General features: G+C 33.4%; 2 protein-coding genes across 2 annotated transcripts in view; one reads left to right on the top strand and one right to left on the bottom strand.

The window, feature by feature from the left end:
• The first annotated feature begins 4350 nt into the window (after nt 1-4350).
• The window catches only part of LOC129739071 (cadherin-23), a 53149-nt gene continuing 41350 nt past the window's right edge, over nt 4351-16149 (top strand). The window contains exon 1 of the mRNA XM_055730446.1: nt 4351-4982. The gene's annotated coding sequence lies outside the window, so the exon portion shown is untranslated. The remainder of the gene's footprint in view (nt 4983-16149) is intronic.
• LOC129737841 (uncharacterized) lies at nt 11304-12210 on the bottom strand. The gene is made up of 2 exons (XM_055729000.1): nt 11723-12210; nt 11304-11662 (listed from the first exon to the last, which is right to left on the bottom strand). Exons 1-2 carry the CDS (start codon nt 11781-11783, stop codon nt 11304-11306), a joined length of 420 nt encoding a protein of 139 aa, XP_055584975.1. The 5' UTR covers nt 11784-12210.

Here is a 16149-nt window from a genome sequence, read left to right as displayed (position 1 = left end):
ATTACTGTTAATTATTTTCATTGATTTGTTTTGAATTTTGTGATATAATTCAATTGGACATGTCTCGGGGTAAATATGAACAGCATTCGAGGTAATTATGGACAGAGATTGGGTTAATGATGCATACAATTTTTTAAGTGAAAAATCAGCATGCACTGCACAGCTTGCTATGGGTAATTATAACGTATTACTACATCAGCAAATTACATTGAATTTTAAAATAAAACGAAAAAATGAGATTAATGACCACAAAGGAAAAAAATTAAAATGAAAAAAATTAAAGGTTAAAACAACACTGTTTTTCAAGTTATTTTGATTTTTGTGCTCCGATATTTTTGTTGTTTCTAATCTGCAAATCGTTCTGAAAACCGAAGAAATCCTACCATCGACATCGTAACTCATCGCATCATCGTTCTCGCTACAATTATTTGCCGCTTCGCAAGGTAAAGGCTAGAATTTTGCGTTTGAAAACAAACTGGCTTGAGTGTGGTTTATTAGGAGCTCGATCCCACCCACCCACTGCTCCCACCTCGCCGTCAAATTCGCCCTCCCCCTGCGTTGTGAATCTGTACCTCCTGTGAAAATCAGCAAAAACATCCACTCCACCTTGTGTGGGAATAGCCAAAAACCACCTCAACCACTTACCATTCAAAATCTGTAAACTTGAATCAGCTGAAAAATAAACGCCACCGTTGCCGCCTGTGTTTTCATTTCGCTCCGAAACCTCCAAAACAATAGTACCAAAACATACCCCGTCACGACAGCCACCACCATCTCGCCAACAACGCCGCTACACACCACGGATTCAACACACAGCTCGGTTGCAGCACATGCCGGAACGCGAAGAAGGTAACAATAGTAAACGTCATAATTTGGGCATTTGCCTTCACCACTCCGCGATTTTTTTGACGATCAAAGCGCCATCTGCGAGCCAGCATTTGTACCAGTCAAATTCAGTTTGCTTCTTCACTGCTAAAGGCGTTTCTTCCGATCAAATCTAACGAAGATAGATCAGTTCTATTAGATGTTGAAAAAAACGACGAACTCGCTCAGGATAGTTACTTTCGTGAGTACGTAAACCGCACTCAAAGCGAGCTTAAAACAAATCCCGCTGCTTTTTGGTCATATGTCCTTACCGAAAAAACTACTTCAGGATCCCAGTAGATATATGTCTCCGGCAAGACAGCAGACACGTTTACTGACTCCGCAAACCTGTTTGTTGAGTTCTTCTAGTCAGTTTTTCTGAATGACTCACCTGGACTCCTGGACACCTGGACTCACTTCAACTGTACCGCTTGAATCTTTACCGTAATACAATATCCGTTTACCTACTCTTACACTTTTTGATGTTGACGTTTATAATGCCCTTATAGCAGTAAACGTTTCGAAAGGACCAGGACCTGACAATTTGCCACCGGTGTTCCTAAAAAACTGTGCCTCCGCAATAGCGATACCTCTAACAAGAATTTTTATGATGCATGAAAGCGGCAGCTCACATTCCGTCGAAAACTACCGTCCGATTTCAATCCTTAACTGTGTTGCGAAAGTACTTGAATCTTTAGTGTACGATGCTATATATCCGTCCATAGCTTAGTTAATTGATGGTGCTCAACATGGATTCATGAAAAAACGCTCAACAGCCTCAAACCTTATGGCATTTACAAATTTTGTGATACCGAAACTCGAAAAACGTCGGCAAGTGCAAACTGTATACATAAATTTCTACAAAGCTTTTGACCGCGTACCTCACATACTGGTAATAGACAAACTTAGACCCTTGGACCTCCTGAGTGGATAACAAAGTGGCTCGCCTCGTATTTGAACTCCCGCTTGGCCTATGTTAGAGTCAACTCTTTCTGCTCTTCGAAGTTTTAGATACCATCCGGTGTTCCCCAAGGCAGTCATCTTGGGCTGTTAATATTCATACTGTTCGTTAACGATTTGTGTGACATGCTGACGTTGCATAAACTATTTTATGCAGACGACCTAAAGCTTTTCCGACAAATTACATCACCGCTGGACAGCATCATATTGCAGAATGACCTCGACGTTGTTATGAGATGGTGCGGTTTGAATGGAATGTTGGTGCAATTGCAAAACTATGAGTTTTTCAAGAGCCCGTAACGTGCATCAGTATAACTACACAATGGGTGATACCATTCTTGAAACTGTTGACACAATTAAGGACCTCGGTGTTACCTTCGATAGCCGGTTGAGATTTCATACGCGTATCACTACAATAACCGCCAAGGCTTACGCCTTGGTTTCCTCCGTCGCAACACAATACATTTCAACGACTTGTATGCACTTAAAACACTTTATTGTTCGATCGTCAGAGATATACTTGAATACGCAGCTCCAGTTTTGGCCCCGTTCCAACTGACTTTGAGTCAATCTTTCGAAGGTGTCTAGCGAGCGTTTATTCGCTTTGCTCTACGGAAACTTCACTGGAATTCCGAAGTCAGGACTCCCTATGAACATCGATGTAACCTGATTCATCTTGAAACGCTATCCCGTAGAAGGAAGTTTCTGCAGTGTTTATTCACATTCGACTTACTGAGCGGCAATATTGAAAACAACGATCTCCTGGATTGCATTTATTTGTATTCTCCTACACACCCGCTGCGAAATCAAATGCTTCTTTGGATTCCCTCTCATCCAACCACGTAAGGCTACTACAATCCAATAGACACATGCTACCGTTATTTTAATTAGTGTGCTAGAATTTTTGATTTTGGTATGTTTAAGCCGTCATTTAAAAATAGGTTAAGGCATCTCTTAAAACAATAAGTCTGTGCGAAACAATATTTTTTCGAAGACTAATAAATTAAGTAAATTTTTTTTTTGTAATTTTTTGTAATTTTTGCTTTTTGAAAATCGCTTCCTAAAAGTTCTCGAATAAATGTTTTAAAATCTGATTTCGAATATGAGTCTGAATTAAATTGTTGATTTCAGGTTTTTTGAACATACTAAAAACAAAACTGATGCCTTCCTGAAATTTTGTGCTATATCTTTATTTCAACATATTGTGGTGGTTCTGGACTGTGTGTTTTTAATAGAGCTTTTGAAAGCATTCCAAACATGTTAACTAATCAATTAGTTAGTGTTTATTTTTCATTCTATGTATCTTTCTCGGAATCTACTATGTAGTTCTAATTAGCCTAAATATTTGAAATGATTCAGGACTACGGCTTTTCGGATAAAAAAAACATGATAAACAGCTCACTTTACTCCCTCACATAAAAAAGTTCTGTGGAGCCCCCGAGTAATAGACGCTTATTGTGTTCTCAGCATCTCTGGCACCAAACAAATAATCTTCTCAAGCTGAGAACTGCTTAAATGTTTGGTTGAACTTTGTGTGAGGAAAATTGTATATAGGACAGTTTAACTTACTAAGAACATAAGTCTGAATGAATGAATAGTGTTGCAATGATCAAAATAATTTGATAAAAAAACAGGTGCAATTAAAGCTGGAAGCTTTGAAATTATTACTCAAAAAATTTAAAAGAAGTTATGTTAGTAGAAAGTTGAGACATATTTGTTTATAAAAAAAATTGTTATGATGACTTTATTTATGAATGGAATTCATAAAGGAGAGATATCTGGATCAGGAGAGATTTGATCATTTCAGAAATGTTCAGCAGAACTATTCTTATATTACCGCACCAGCACTAAATTTTACTTCGAAATTCCGGACTTCCGACTTTCGAAAGACTTCCGACAAAGAAAAGTGAAGAACTAAGTTGTCGGAGGTCCATTTATTTGCACCGGTTTTAGGAGTTCCTGTTTATTCATCAAATTCCTCCATAACTGTGAATTTCTTTGGAAAAGTTATATATTTTTTTAAAATTACTTCATGAAAATCGAATTTAAATTTACGTTTTTTTTTATTTAGAGTATTTTTGGATTGAGTTTTATTGTTAATTTATTTTATGTGAAAGCATGCAACAAAAATATTATTTATCCGCGTATTGATAGAATATTGCACGAACGCTATAAACTAATATAGCTCATTTAGAAGATACCTACGCTCTGCATTCGGAAGAAAGCTCTTCGTTTTCGTTCATTAACTTTTACCCTTTCTTTCTGGAAGAAATTCGCAACCAGTAGAAATGGTTTTTATATCTATCTATACGTTAGTTCAGAAGTATAGTAAGTAATTAACGTTAAAGAAGATACGGCAAAGACCGGCGTGCGGCATTACTCATGCGTAGGAAGTCTGCCTGCTTGCATGAACCCGGCCATCAAGCCCCAGAGCCCCGAGCCATTAGCTTAAGCTCGGTTCAACCAGGTATGACTTGCGCTGCGCTGAGCTGAGCTGAGCATAACCGATTCAGTCATTCAACGTTATTCGCCGGACGTGGTAGGTTAAACTTCGGAAAAGCGCGCGCGCCCCAACGAACGTTTCGAAGCGTTTTCGAGCAGCACTCTGAGCCGTGAACATCTGGCTATATTTTTATGAAACATACCATCAGTTAGTTATCCTATCAGCATGACACGAAATGGAAAAGCTAGAACCCTCCTCCAGTCGTGTTTAAAATTAGAGTAAAAGTTGCCTTCGCCCGGTGTCACGGTCGAGTGAGAAAAAAGTCAGCTAAGGTTACAACCGCTTTTATGCACTCGGGCGACATCCGCATGTGTGGACTGACTGTTGTTATTTTCGTTGTTGTGTTTCATTGAGTGTTTTTGAAAAAGTCCGGCCGGGGAAAGGGAAGTGATTTTAATTTCAAAGAGTTCAGCTTTTGCATGCTCGAAGCTGCTGTGCCCAGTGTTGTATGTTTTCATTTTACAATTGTGACTGTGCGCTGTACTATTTGTTCAACCCGAAAGTATAAGCAACGCTATTACAAGTGGATGATGATGATGATGATTCACCGAAAAAATGCCAGCTGAATGTTACAATAATACCTTTGGATATATGTAATATATGTTGATTTATGCAAACGGCTCCAGATAGAAAGGAAGAGGAAAAAAACCCTACAGTAAGTATTGCACCATCGCTTCAGGCAACAACGGTTTTCCGAACTTTTTTTTTAATCGCGATTAAATACTGAATTTATAAGAAAATAGCTAAAATAGTCCTTTTGATACACCAGATATCGCACAAAAAAGGGACAGTTAGAGTCTTATGGATTTGATGGCAATTGATAGCTTACTTGATGCTTAATTGCAGGTTGAAAAAAAAAGAAAACTTTTGAATATAACCGATTATAACCGATTGAAATTTTTTTTCCCAGGACTACGCTAGGTGAAAAATTTCAAACAGTTACTATAAATATAAGAACATTGGTGAAATAAACATATAATATGAACAGATTTATATAAACATTTTAAATTCGTGATCCACAAAATTTACAAATTTAAAAAATTAAACAAATTTTATAAATTTTACAAATTTTACAAACTTTACAAGTTTTACAAATTTTACAAATTTTACAAATTTTACAAATTTTACAAATTTTACAAATTTTACAAATTTTACAAATTTTACAAATTTTACAAATTTTACAAATTTTACAAATTTTACAAATTTTACAAATTTTACAAATTTTACAAATTTTACAAATTTACAAATTTTACAAATTTTACAAATTTTACAAATTTTACAAATTTTACAAATTTTACAAATTTTACAAATTTTACAAATTTTACAAATTTTACAAATTTTACAAATTTTACAAATTTTACAAATTTTACAAATTTTACAAATTTTACAAATTTTACAAATTTTACAAATTTTACAAATTTTACAAATTTTACAAATTTTACAAATTTTAAATTTTACAAATTTTACAAATTTTACAAATTTTACAAATTTTACAAATTTTACAAATTTTACAAATTTTACAAATTTTACAAATTTTACAAATTTTACAAATTTTACAAATTTTACAAATTTTACAAATTTTACAAATTTTACAAATTTTACAAATTTTACAAATTTTACAAATTTTACAAATTTTACAAATTTTACAAATTTTACAAATTTTACAAATTTTACAAATTATACAAATTTTACAAATTTTTCAAATTTTACAAATTTTTCAAATTTTACAAATTTTACAAATTTTACAAATTTCACAAATTTTACAAATTTTACAAATTTTACAAATTTTACAAATTTTACAAATTTTACAAATTTTACAAATTTTACAAATTTTACAAATTTTACAAATTTTACAAATTTTACAAATTTTACAAATTTTACAAATTTTACAAATTTTACAAATTTTACAAATTTTACAAATTTTACAAATTTTACAAATTTTACAAATTTTACAAATTTTACAAATTTTACAAATTTTACAAATTTTACAAATTTTACAAATTTTACAAATTTTACAAATTTTACAAATTTTACAAATTTTACAAATTTTACAAATTTTACAAATTTTACAAATTTTACAAATTTTACAAATTTTACAAATTTTACAAATTTTACAAATTTTACAAATTTTACAAATTTTACAAATTTTACAAATTTTACAAATTTTACAAATTTTACAAATTTTACAAATTTTACAAATTTTACAAATTTTACAAATTTTTAAAATTTTACAAATTTTACAAATTTTACAAATTTTACAAATTTTACAAATTTTACAAATTTTACAAATTTTACAAATTTTACAAATTTTACAAATTTTACAAATTTTACAAATTTTACAAATTTTACAAATTTTACAAATTTTACAAATTTTACAAATTTTACAAATTTTACAAATTTTACAAATTTTACAAATTTTACAAATTTTACAAATTCTAGAAATTTTACAAATTTTACAAATTTTACAAATTTTACAAATTTTACAAATTTTACAAATTTTACAAATTTTACAAATTTTACAAATTTTACAAATTTTACAAGTTTTGCAAATTTTACAAATTTTACAAATATTACAAATTTTAAAAATTTTCAATGCTTACAATCTTTTCGAGTTTTTCAAAATTTTCTTTGACGATTTTCACAATTTTTACAATTGGAAATTTTAACATTTTTTAGACATTTTAGACAATTTTTAAGATTTTGTCATCTTTGACTGTTTTTAATGTTTGTCAAGTTTGAAATTTTTTGTCTGAAATCGAGTGCTCTGAATATGTTTTTTCTCTGATCAATTTTAAGAATAAGGATGGAACAAATTTCAAATTCTTTTTTTTTGTCACTTGGTGTAGGAACATCGCGAGGGGGGGGTTATAACAAATAATGCGAAATAATCATAAATTGGAATAAATTGCACGAAAGCTTGTGTGCAACAAAATACTATACCACTATACTGCCGTTCCGAGCAAAACTGTCCCATGTGACTTTGGGGTCATTTTCACTTTTTTGCTGGAAACAAGTTTACTTTGTTCTGAACTTATACAAAATTTTCATCAAGGTGGTTGTCTCTATGTTAATAGTTCTATACAAGAATGTCACACTAAAGATTATTCTATGAAAAATGCAAACTTTATCAAAAAATTCACTTAAGATGAGTTCAAACTTTTGAGTTTAATATTTTTCACCAAAAAGAACACTAAAATAGAGGGTGGGGGAGGAGCAAGGACGTAATTACGTGATTTATTTATTTATTTATTTATTTATTTATTTATTGAATATTTTCAGCAACACTTTTCGGTAGGCACTTCTTACAGGATCAATACTGAATTATACAATTTTATAAACAATGAGGAACGTATTTCTCAAATTACGGTTTAACTTGATTTTTTGGGAAAAATAGAAACTATACGAGCCTTTAAAATGATAAAAAAAAAGTGCAGCCGTGTGACAGTTTTTCGTAGAACTAGCATCGGTATGCGTTCTGATTCTACGCAAAAGTGTGACACAAAGCATTTTTCGCTCTAATTTTCTGTTTGTTGAAGGAAATGTATTTTTTTTGGCAGAAAACATTGTAAAATGTTCAATTTGAACTTTTCATTACGAAAAAACTATCGGTGAATTTTTTAATTGAGAGAAAAACTGAAAATATAGCTATAAGTAGCAAGTAATATTTTATCCAAAAATCAATAAGATTTATATTTGTTCCGGTCTCATTTGTAACAGTCAAAATACCAAGTAGAATTTTTTTTCCAGTACATTCTGAAATCTAGTCGAGTTTCTCCATAATGTTCAACTTAGCATTGATTTCCAAGGTTAAAAGTTTTGAATATTTTGAAATTACATCCCAGCCAAGTTTTGGTCATATATATTCTGTAAGGTACACCGGTGGACGGTTTTCCGTATAGTTCAACTTTAACAAATCGTTTAAAATTCAGCAGTGGATCAATTTTGATAAAATTACGTTCAATGTGATGCAGAACATGTTGTTTACAAATGCTGAAGAGATGAGCTTGATAGACGCAAAGCGAAAAAAGTTATCACGTAAATTCGCTTGATCAAGCCACTAGGTTTGACCAGGCCACCATCCCCTCACTGTGGAAAGAAGCTTACATGTTCCCGGTCCATAAAAAGGGAGATAGGAAAGATAATTGATTATTAGGTAATTATTGACCGTCGAAATGCAGCTTTTTATGTTCTGCAAGCATAACTTCTCAAACGACCAGCATGTATTTATGCCTCAACGTTCAACTACAACTAACTTACTGACCTTTACCTCGTTTGTGCATGAAAGTTTTGCAAAGAAATCCCAAACTGATGCCGTCTATACCGATCTGTCTGCCGCATTCGACAAGGTGAACCATGATATTGCCATCGGAAAGCTCGTGCGTTTAGGATTTTGTGGATCTCTTCTTGGCTGGTTCCGCAGTTACTTAACTGGACGTAAATTGACAGTTCGTGTGGGTAGATGTTTTTCCAGGCGGTTCTCAACTTTATCAGGCGTGCCTCAGGGAAGTCATTTAGGGCCGTTAGTATTCCTGATCTACTTCAATGACGTGCTGTAACTTCTCGATGGACCAAAATTAGCGTATGCCAACGGTTTGAAACTGTACTACTCTATCAATGGTCCCGAAGATGTGAACTTCCTGCAGAACCAGTTTAACCTCTTTGCCTCTTGGTGTTATGCCAATCGCCTACCTTTAAATCGTAGTAAATGCGCAGTAATATCATTTCCCCGCAAACGACGCCCGTTATCAGCCGTTTATTTCCTTGAAAACGATGCAATCTCTCGAGTTAAACACGTGAAAGATCTTGGTGTGATTCTTGACGTGCGGTTGAATTTTAAGACTCACACCAACTTTATCCAGAAGTCTGGGTCTTCTTTTCCGCATAACGAAGGATTTTAAGGACATCTACTGCCCGAAGAGTCTTTACTGTAGTCTGGTTCGATCGATCCTTGAGTATGCTTCTGCGCTTTGGTGCCCATATTATCAAAACGGTTCTGACCGCATCGAAGCCATCCAACGACGTTTTTAAGGTATGCCCTTCGACACTTAAACTGACAAGACCCTTCCCACTTCCCAGCTATGAAAGACGCTGCCACCTGATCGACATCGACACGCTGCAAGCCCGCAGGACCGCCACTCGTGCGTCTTGCGTCAGAATCGACTCTCTTGCACTTTTGGAAGTTCTTCCACTTAGCGTCCGACATCGAGGTTTGAGGAATCGGGATCTTCAGCTCTTCGTTCTTCTTAGACTAAACAATTACGGGGCCAACTCTGCAATAATTGGCGTCATCAAGACTTTCAACGCTTCTCGAAGCATTTTGATTTTTAAGTTTCGAAGGTTGTATTCCGAAGAAGAATTCTTCTAAGTTCTAAGTTCAGTGTAGATTTGTATTTGTAGTTAGTCTCTTAATTTTTAAATATCATTCGGATCAATATATGATCTGTTTATTTAATAATAAATAAATACAAATTGCTATGGTCTGCTGGTGTCTTCGGGGTTAGTGGGGACGATAGATGTTCTCTTTGGTTTCTCAGGAAATTTCCCATACATTTGTGTTTTCTTGGTTGAACATGTTACTTTGCAGCTGTCGAAACTTAAGTGAAGATAGAAGTGAGATAGAATTTTTCTACAAATCGTTGTGTCAGCGCGACTAAGTTAAATCTATGAATAAAACTTTCTTAAGTGACTAAAAATGAAAATTTGGAATGGAGAACTTCAATGAAGGGATGTTAAATAATTTTGAGTATATTAGATAAAAATCGATGATTATAGCGACACTGTATACTGCTTGAAAATTATTATTTTTATTATTTGTTTTAAGCGTTGATTTTTTTTTTAAAATTAGTGTTTTTGTTTATTTTCCGAGCAAGTCCCTGCAAAATGTTTGATATCATTTGAAAATTGATAACTTCAAAAATCATGTGCAACAGAAAAAAATCGCGCAATTTTGATATTTTTAAGTTTGAAGTTTAAAAATATTGATAGTTTTTTTTCCACAAATAATCACCTACACTGAACAAAATCGGGCTATAAACAGTATCGGGAATTCTAGTATTTTTGCACTACTAGAAAATCCAATACTTTTTATAAGTGAGCGCAAAATTTTGCGTATATAGTTTTGCGTTCCGATAAATTTTATAGGAATTTCCAGTGAAAGTTATTTAATCGTTATTTGATAAAAATGATTATTCTAGACAATGAAATGAATGTATTTAATTATTCTTTCGATTTTAAATTGATTTGTAATGAAAAATAAAACATCTGGGCTTTAAGCATTATAATAATTTATTAATCACTTATATCTATGTGAATCTATAAATCGATCTTTTTTTTCTTATCTTATGCTAATCGTCTGATATTTTTGAAAATCTTTTAGAATCCAATCCGGTCTATTATTGGTTTCATGGCCAATAATTAAAACGAAAATATTTAAAATTCTGAACATTTTTCCCATATTAGCAAATCTACTAAGCATGCAAAAAAGAACGCCTGGAGGCTTCACAATCGTGAACAAAAGGAAATCCTTGTTTTATATGGGACGGCTGAGAAATGAAAAGAACTGTTATAGGAACTACTTTACCAAAAATAATGACATAAAGTTCTTTCAATTCATTAAATTTTTTCCCAATTCAGATTTGGATTTAAATCTTCGTTTTAAAAACCAAAATTAAGTTTAAGTGAGTAGTGATTTGCCAATTGGTTCCAGCCATCAGAAAATTAATTAACTAAGTTTCCGTGATTATTTTTGACATTTTATATTACAAGTAGAATGTAGTATATATTAAAATGTGAATTGGAAATTAAGCTAAGCTGTAGCCGTATTTAATATTTTTGATAAGTTTTCTGAAAACAAGTAGATCTACAAACTCTTTAAACTATTTTAAACTCGGATTATGATTTTAAAAATTATGTTAGGGTCTGAATATGAATATCTTTTTCTCATAAAAGTTTACATTTTGAATTCTAGTGATGATAACTATGAACCAGTACACTTTTTTTCGCGTATCCGATTACTGAGCCACTTCCACCGTGGGAGAAGAAAAAATGACAACTTACAACAGGTGGGGTAATGCAAGAAACGTTTCCTGCGGTTATCTGCTTTTGGATTTGGTGGTGCTGCCGTTGCTGTTGGTGGCGGCAATGGTGATACGATCAGTGACGGATCAGCATGTAGTCGCAATAGTGGCTGAGGAACTGGACGATTGATGTAGTGATGATATTTCCTTCCACCACACATTGCTGCTACTGTTGGTGATGTGGTGGTGGTTGTTGTGGCTAAGTCTGCTGGCATTTTCTTATGTATGATCCGGGATCCTTCGCAACCATAGGCTAAACCTAAAAAACCAAAAAAAAATCGTAAGACCATTTAACCGATAAAGAATGCGTGGAACTTACCTCGTGTGCTGCGTGTAGGAATCAGGAAATCCGTTCCGCATTTTCCGGTCATCGCAGCCATCGAAATAAACTGGCTGAGCCACTTCCGCGCCTGGTGAGCTTCCGCCGTGGGAGAAAAAAAATGTTTCTTTGTGGACTAGTACTAAACTGACCGCTGCTACTTCTAACCAAACTGCGTTCGCTTCTTGTGGTTTTAATGCGAATGGGTGCTGATGCTGCTGTTGTTGTAACTGCAGTCAAGATCAACATTTTACGAGTGATAATATTTTCTTCCACCAAACATTGCTGCTACTGTTCGTGATTGTTGAGGCTACGCCTGCTGACGTCATGCTTATGGCCCGGGATCCTTCGTAACCACAAGATAAACCTGTAAAACAAAGAATAATCTAAAATCAACAAAATCATTCAACGATGAGGGATGGTGGAACTTACCTCCAGAGATGCGTTCAGATCTCTTGTTTCCACCTGTGATTTTATACTGGTTAAAATGAAATACTCCAAACCATTCTGCAACCAATACCGGAAAATTTCCTTTCCGGACCTCCACAATTTAAATCTTATCCTAGTTTCCTGTTCTTCATTGGTGATACCGGAGTCTGTGACTGTCTTTATCAACAAACCAGCAGCGGCCACCAGTTGCCAAATATTGTGTGTTGCACTGTTTAAAAAATAAAAACATATTAGAGGATCGGAGAAAAGTTAAAATAAAACTGTATACTTACAGCAGGGAAACCGAGCATCGGAATACTCTTCACAGAATGCTAGCAGGATTCCGGTCTTAAGCCATGTTTCATTGTGACTGTACCTGAGCCTCGTCCGCGCCTAGTGCGCTTCCGATGTGGGTGAAAAAAAAACTGACTCCTGGCGGCTGCTGCTGTGATGTTGGTATTTTGCTCCAGCCTTCGGGATGTTGTGACTGGTTTTGTGGTCGTAATTCGTAATCATGATTGAGGAACTGGACGAGTGATGTTTTTTCCGCCAAAGTATTGCTCCTGCTGTTAATGATAAGAATGCATGGTCGTTTCTGCCCAGTTTTCACCTCGTTCAGCGCTGGAACTGTTCCGGTATTTGTCCGGCCGGATGTTGGAGTTTTTTTCGCATCCACTGCGAGCTGTACGGGGGTAGAAAAAATTAAAATTATCGCTAAACAAACCAGTTTTTCAACTTACCTTCATCGCGAGCGATGTTTTCATCCTCGGTGCGTACAGTTTTCAGAACTTTTTTGTCCAATTTACTAATTTTCTCACCAAATTCATAAATCAATCGAGTCGGTGCAAATTGTTAGTAAATTTATTAGATATGCAAAATATAAATTCTATATAAAAATAAACATTTGATAGTTAATGGATTTTCTAATACATTTGATTAGGATTATTAGGCTCATGGTATTCATTAGATTTTCCTATACTTTTTACTATGTTTTTCGTCAATAAAATACACTAACAGAATTTATTGAATTTTCCAATAACTTGTACAGGATAAATCATTACTTTGTATTTGAGCGATTAACTTTAAAAAATATTGGAATGACCTAGTAGATTTTATTTCCAGATTTGGTTCAGTGTAGGGCTTCGTTTATTTTAAATTAAAGCTTAGTGAAATATTTTCAATTGTTGTTTAGAAAAACAAATAAAAGAATTCTTGGGTTTTTAAATTTTATAACTTCTAACTATAACTATAACGTCCGAGAAATTGGAGAACGGTTGCCACGGACCGAGTGAATTTTAGGAATTATGTTCGTCAAGTTCTGTCGTGAGACGGAATACTATGTATATAAAAATAAAACTTTTTTAACCTGGATTATCTATCATGTAATATAAATGTTAGAAAATTTCCAAAGGATCATTATGAAAAATTTCGAAAACGGCAAAAAAATATATTAAATGATCTAAAAACCGTTAGATGAGTCAAAACAAACTCTTTTATTAACTTCAATCTTAAAAAATATTTTTGGCCAATTTTTTCTTCAACGTACTCCTGTGTGCGTCGTTTGTTTTCCTAACTGGTTGTTTTGAATGTAAGGATTGTTTCAATATAGAGTTTTTCGTCAAAAGCCAGCTAGTTTACGAAAAATTTACAATTGAAAAAGATGCACATCAACTCGACACCGTAGATTAAAATTGAAAATTCCCAAAAAGTCGCTGTAAACATTCGTTACTGTCGAAATCGTATCGTTTTCACAGTTATTGGAGAGAACATTCAGTTTAAAAAACTAGTTCACAGAATTGTTTTAATAGTCACTTACCCCGCGTCCCCACTTACCCCGATGAACCTTATTTATATATTTACTAAGTCAACATTGTTAAGTCGTTCCTTAAAGGAGGCTCAAAAGCTGTAACTTTGGATGATCGCTATTGCTATTGCGTCGGAAATAATCCTACATCAATTCTACAACAAATCAAATTCTTTTTAATCGGGTTTTGAAACTGCAATTGCTCAATTCTGCATGATTTATTGTGCACTTGAGACCAAAAAAAAAAAAAAAAAGACGAAAATAACTGGGGTGACTCTACAAATTTTCAACCAAGCTATGTTTTCTTTTGTTTGAGTTTAGTTTTATGTAATGCACCATGCCCAAAGTTGCGTCAACTAGCTTCAAGAAAATTACGATTAAATACCGCAGAGTAATAATTTTAAATTCCATCATTTTAAATCACTCTATAAATAGTTTTTCATTCAGCAACTACACTAAAATTTTAGAATTATGCATCACGTGGTGCATGAATTTAAAGGTAAAAAAATCTATTCCAAACATTATTCGTTAAGGCAAGAAATTCAGAATATCATCAAAAGAAAGGAAAAATCGTACATTTAAGTGTAAAATTTTTCAGTGCTCTTTTCAAATGCAAACCATTTTAAGGATACCTTGTTATTATCAATTGAATTGACGGCACTAAATTCATCATCATGTTACCAAAACAGTTACCAATTAGACTGGTTGGTTGCTTTAAATAAAAATGTGAGAAATCATTTTGTATATTTACATCAACAATCTAGCCTCGGAGCTGTTTTTTCCTATCTCGAAGAAAGGTTTGACCTTGCCATTAAGCCAAATGATTCACCATTAGTTCAGAAATTTTCCCACCCCCACTCTTGCGTCAGTGCGAAAACATAATCGTTCAACACAATGCGGCAGCAGCGTATCATTGATATCACACTCATTGTGTTCGGCAAGTAGCAGAAAAAGGCAACACGTTTGTATGGTGGGAACGTTTTTTGAATGGTGAAAAAAAAAAACATTTTCCTTTTATTCAAAGATTATTGCATAAAATGTTTCCGACCTATAACAATTCGCATGTTTCCTGGCGGCGGCGAAGAACTTGAATTGATAAGCATAATTCGCTCCATTTAGGCATCTCTTTTGGATCCGGCGATAGTTGAAAACGCATGTGAGGAAATGATAAACATGTGGAAGTAATAAATTCAACAATCATGTATAAATCATATTTATCAAAATTTCAATATATTTTGGATTAAAAAAAAATCTTTGAAATTTCTGATTGACAAGTTTAAACATTTTGCAGAAATCTGAATCTGAAATCTGGATCTGAAATCTGGATCTGAAATCTGGATCTGAAATCTGAATTTGAAATTTAAATCTGGAATCTGAATCTGAAATCTAAATCTAAAATCTGAATCTAAAATCTGAATTTGAAATCTGAATCTGAAATCTGAATCTGAAATCTGAATCTGAAATCTGAATCTGAAATCTGAATCTGAAATCTGAATCTGAAATCTGAATCTGAAATCTGAATCTGAAATCTGAATCTGAAATCTGAATCTGAAATCTGAATCTGAAATCTGAATCTGAAATCTGAATCTGAAATCTGAATCTGAAATCTGAATCTGAAATCTGAATCTGAAATCTGAATCTGAAATCTGAATCTGAAATCTGAATCTGAAATCTGAATCTGAAATCTGAATCTGAAATCTGAATCTGAAATCTGAATCTGAAATCTGAATCTGAAATCTGAATCTGAAATCTGAATCTGAAATCTGAATCTGAAATCTGAATCTGAAATCTGAATCTGAAATCTGAATCTGAAATCTGAATCTGAAATCTGAATCTGAAATCTGAATCTGAAATCTGAATCTGAAATCTGAATCTGAAATCTGAATCTGAAATCTGAATCTGAAATCTGAATCTGAAATCTGAATCTGAAATCTGAATCTGAAATCTGAATCTGAAATCTGAATCTGAAATCTGAATCTGAAATCTGAATCTGAAATCTGTCTGAATCTGAAATCTGAATCTGAAATCTGAATCTGAAATCTGAATCTGAAATCTGAATCTGAAATCTGAAATCTGAATCTAAAATCTGAATCTGAAATCGGAATCTGAAATCGGAATCTGAAATCTGAAATCTACAATTTGAAATCTTATATCTGGTATCTGAAATTTGAAAGCGCAGTCTGAAATCTGAAGT

Source organism: Uranotaenia lowii, chromosome 1 (assembly GCF_029784155.1).
Source record: "Uranotaenia lowii strain MFRU-FL chromosome 1, ASM2978415v1, whole genome shotgun sequence".
Taxonomy (NCBI): domain Eukaryota; kingdom Metazoa; phylum Arthropoda; class Insecta; order Diptera; family Culicidae; genus Uranotaenia; species Uranotaenia lowii.
The sequence above is the reverse complement of the archived record's forward strand: the minus strand, read 5'-3'. Positions and strand labels throughout refer to the sequence as shown.